The sequence below is a fragment of the Salvelinus alpinus genome, chromosome 5 (assembly GCF_045679555.1).
Source record: "Salvelinus alpinus chromosome 5, SLU_Salpinus.1, whole genome shotgun sequence".
Classification (NCBI taxonomy): domain Eukaryota; kingdom Metazoa; phylum Chordata; class Actinopteri; order Salmoniformes; family Salmonidae; genus Salvelinus; species Salvelinus alpinus.
Window position 1 is genome coordinate 3,280,813 of NC_092090.1, and position 4,276 is coordinate 3,285,088.

The following is a 4,276-nucleotide window of genomic DNA, read 5'->3' on the forward strand; positions in this document are numbered from 1 at the left end:
CAGGCGCATGATTTTGACGTCACTATTACATCCACTTCCGTTTTCATGCGCATGAATTTCCGCTCACTATCCCCACGCTGCAGCGTTTATCAAGCTACATTCAGTGAGCACAATATTGTAAGGAAATTAGCGAATTATTTACCAAGATGAGGCCTTTAACAGACGACGAGACAAAAACGATGTTTGAGAAACTCTCCAAATAGTGAGTATTGACATGTGATCATGAAAGACAAGGCTGACGTTATTTTGAAACTGCCATGTCTGTTCAGACTAGCGCCATGCTTGATCAACCAACTCGTGTAGTTTTGCCTGCTAGTTAGTGCACAGGGTTGATAAACACCAGTCCATATCCGGTCTCTTTGGTGCTATGCTCATGATGACAGTCTTTAACCTGCACTAGTTATGCTTCTCAGCAAGCTGGCTAATACGTCGTCTGAGTAGATAGACAACGTACCATTTCAAATCACTTGCTGTGTAGATGGCAAGTGATTTGAAATGGTCTGAAATTCTCTGAATCTACATTGACAATGTGTGACACCTTCCTCTGTCCACAGCATTGGTGAGAACATCAAACTCCTGGTGGATCGACCCGATGGGACGTATTGCTTCAGACTTCACAATGACCGGGTATATTACATCAGGTAAACAACGCTACAGAGCTGCTGTTACCTATGTTACCTATACTTAAATATTACCTATGGATATTATAAAGCAGGTTACTTCATGATCATCTCTTTTTGGGTAGTTAAGATATTGTCTTATTTCCACTTTTTTTTTTGTATCAGTGAGAAAATTCTGAAGTTGGCTACCAACATCTCCCGCGATAAGTTGGTGTCGGTGGGTACCTGCTTTGGGAAGTTCACCAAGACCATTAAGTTCCGCCTGCACATCACAGCACTGGACTTCCTGGCACCATATGCCAAGGTAAACAAGAAGCAGGAAGCCCTCTGACCTCTCACTATGTCTAATGATAACCACAGCCATGTTAGAAGGTAAACAAGAAGCAGGAAGTCCTCTCACTATGTATAATGATAACCACAGCCATGTTAGAAGGTAAACAAGAAGCAGGAAGTCCTCTCACTATGTATAATGATAACCACAGCCATGTTAGAAGTGTAGATATATTGTTAATGTTTTAGCAATTTAACTGGGCATGTCAGTTTTAAGAACAAATTCTTATTTTCAATGACGGCCTAGGAACAGTGGGTTAACTGCCTTGTTCAGGGGCAGAACAACATATTTTTTGGGGGACCTTGTCAGCTCGGGGATTAGATCCAGAAACCTTTCGGTTACTGGCCCAACGCTCCAACCACTAGGATACCTGCCGCCACAAAATGGCTACCTGCCGCCCCAAAATGGCTACCTGCCGCCCCAAAATGACTCTAGTCTCACCTGGCTGTCGTCAGAGGTTGAGTTCGATAATCATATTTGTGTAAGCTTTAAAATGAACATCAATATCTCTCTCAAACCTACAGGATCTCAGTTAAGACAGTACTGTAATAACGGAGCTGTGGTCTGAGTCACTGAACCGTCTGTGTGTTCAGTTCAAGGTGTGGGTGAAGCCTGGGCAGGAGCAGTCCTTCCTCTATGGGAACCATGTGTTGAAGTCTGGTCTGGGGAGGATCACAGAGAACACTAACCAATACCAGGGTGTGGTGGTTTATTCCATGGCAGACGTACCGCTGGTGAGTTGGCCCTCCCTCTTCACATACTGTACATTTATTATCCAATCAATTCATTCAACACACAGCCCTCCCTTCAGTCATTATCCAATCAACACATAGCCCTCCCTTCAGTCATTATCCAATCAACACACAGCCCTCCCTTCAGTCATTATCCAATCAACACACAGCCCTCCCTTCAGTCATTATCCAATCAACACATAGCCCTCCCTTCAGTCATTATCCAATCAACACATAGCCCTCCCTTCAGTCATTATCCAATCAACACACAGCCCTCCCTTCAGTCATTATCCAATCAACACACAGCCCTCCCTTCAGTCATTATCCAATCAACACATAGCCCTCCCTTCAGTCATTATCCAATCAACACATAGCCCTCCCTTCAGTCATTATCCAATCAACACGTAGCCCTCCCTTCAGTCATTATCCAATCAACACATAGCCCTCCCTTCAGTCATTATCCAATCAACACATAGCCCTCCCTTCAGTCATTATCCAATCAACACACAGCCCTCCCTTCAGTCATTATCCAATCAACACACAGCCCTCCCTTCAGTCATTATCCAATCAACACACAGCCCTCCCTTCAGTCATTATCCAATCAACACGTAGCCCTCCCTTCAGTCATTATCCAATCAACACGTAGCCCTCCCTTCAGTCATTATCCAATCAACACACAGCCCTCCCTTCAGTCATTATCCAATCAACACATAGCCCTCCCTTCAGTCATTATCCAATCAACACATAGCCCCCCCCCCTTCAGTCATTATCCAATCAACACATAGCCCCCCCCCCTTCAGTCATTATCCAATCAACACATAGCCCCCCCCCCTTCAGTCATTATCCAATCAACACATAGCCCTCCCTTCAGTCATTATCCAATCAACACGTAGCCCTCCCTTCAGTCATTATCCAATCAACACGTAGCCCTCCCTTCAGTCATTATCCAATCAACACATAGCCCTCCCTTCAGTCATTATCCAATCAACACATAGCCCCCCCCCCCTTCAGTCATTATCCAATCAACACATAGCCCCCCCCCCTTCAGTCATTATCCAATCAACACATAGCCCTCCCTTCAGTCATTATCCAATCAACACGTAGGGCATCTTTCCCAGAGGTTAACTAGTCAGACTAATGGAGCATCTCCATTGAACATGTTTTTTGTTCCAGGACTAGACTTAATCTGTGTGGTAAACCGACCCATATTGTCAGTTCTATAGTGATCGTTTGACAGTTGGTTGCTCCTTCATACAAGCTAATATCCGAGTCATCAGTAACCATAGTAACTCCTAGGTAACCGTAAGAGAATTGTGACATGCAGGTTTGACTCAACTTGCCCCTCTGTCTTCCTGCAGGGTTTTGGCGTGGCCGCCAAGTCGACCCAGGAGTGCAGAAGAGTGGACCCCATGTCCATCGTTGTGTTCCACCAGGCAGACATCGGAGAGTTCATCAGGTGTGAGGACACGCTCACATAAGGAGTCTTCACAAACTGGACTATCAATTATACACCGTCGTACTTCCCTCTCCTCGGGGACCACCAGACGTTTCACACAGTCGTACTTCCCTCTCCTCAGAGACCACCAGGCGTTTCACACCGTGGTACTTCCCTCTCCTCAGAGACCACCAGGCGTTTCACACCGTGGTACTTCCCTCTCCTCAGAGACCACCAGAGGGCTGGGAGGTACAGCTATGTGAAACGTCTGGTGGTCCCTGAGGAGAGGGTTGGGAAACCCTGGTCTTCAGGATATGATTGTGTATTGCCCTCTAATTACCAAGGGGCCAGTGACTGTCTGGATAGTTTCATCAAGCTGTCAGCTAACAAGTCTGAAAGATGATAGCTCCCTTTTCTCTATGGCTGAGTGATTTACATTCAGCTACCAACATCCCTGTCACTATGGCTGAGTGATTTACATTCAGCTACCAACATCCCTGTCACTATGGCTGAGTGATTTACATTCAGCTACCAACATCCCTGTCACTATGGCTGAGTGATTTACATTCAGCTACCAACATCCCTGTCACTATGGCTGAGTGATTTACATTCAGCTACCAACATCCCTGTCACTATGGCTGAGTGATTTACATTCAGCTACCGACATCCCTGTCACTATGGCTGAGTGATTTATATTCAGCTACCGACATCCCTGTCACTATGGCTGAGTGATTTACATTCAGCTACCAACATCCCGTCACTATGGCTGAGTGATTTACATTCAGCTACCGACATCCCTGTCACTATGGCTGAGTGATTTACATTCAGCTACCGACATCCCTGTTACTATGGCTGAGTGATTTACATTCAGCTAACATCCCTGTCACTGGTAGCTAAATGTAAATCACTCAGCCATAATCTAAATAAATGTGTTTTGTGTAGTATTCATAATCTGTATGGATCTCTGGTTTGAGAAATTTGATTCCATCAGCATAACATTAAAACTGTTTTCATATACGGAAGTTTGTTTTTCTTCAACAGTGTGTAAAATAAAAAGTTAATAAATGTTGGATCTGGTACTAACACTTAAATATAGCATGTATTTACTGTGGCTATGAAACACTGCTCTTTACTGTAAACTCAATGCAGTAAGCGTTAG

At 44.7% G+C, this 4,276-nt stretch overlaps 1 protein-coding gene across 1 annotated transcript; it reads left to right on the top strand.

The window, feature by feature from the left end:
- Positions 1 to 43: 43 nt before the first annotated feature.
- nip7 (NIP7 nucleolar pre-rRNA processing protein) lies at positions 44 to 3,974 on the top strand. The gene is made up of 5 exons (XM_071400379.1): positions 44 to 202; positions 555 to 641; positions 786 to 924; positions 1,545 to 1,685; positions 3,041 to 3,974. The coding sequence occupies exons 1-5, from the start codon at positions 147 to 149 to the stop codon at positions 3,158 to 3,160; spliced, it is 543 nt and encodes a 180-aa protein (XP_071256480.1). The 5' UTR covers positions 44 to 146; the 3' UTR covers positions 3,161 to 3,974.
- The last annotated feature ends 302 nt before the right edge of the window (positions 3,975 to 4,276 follow it).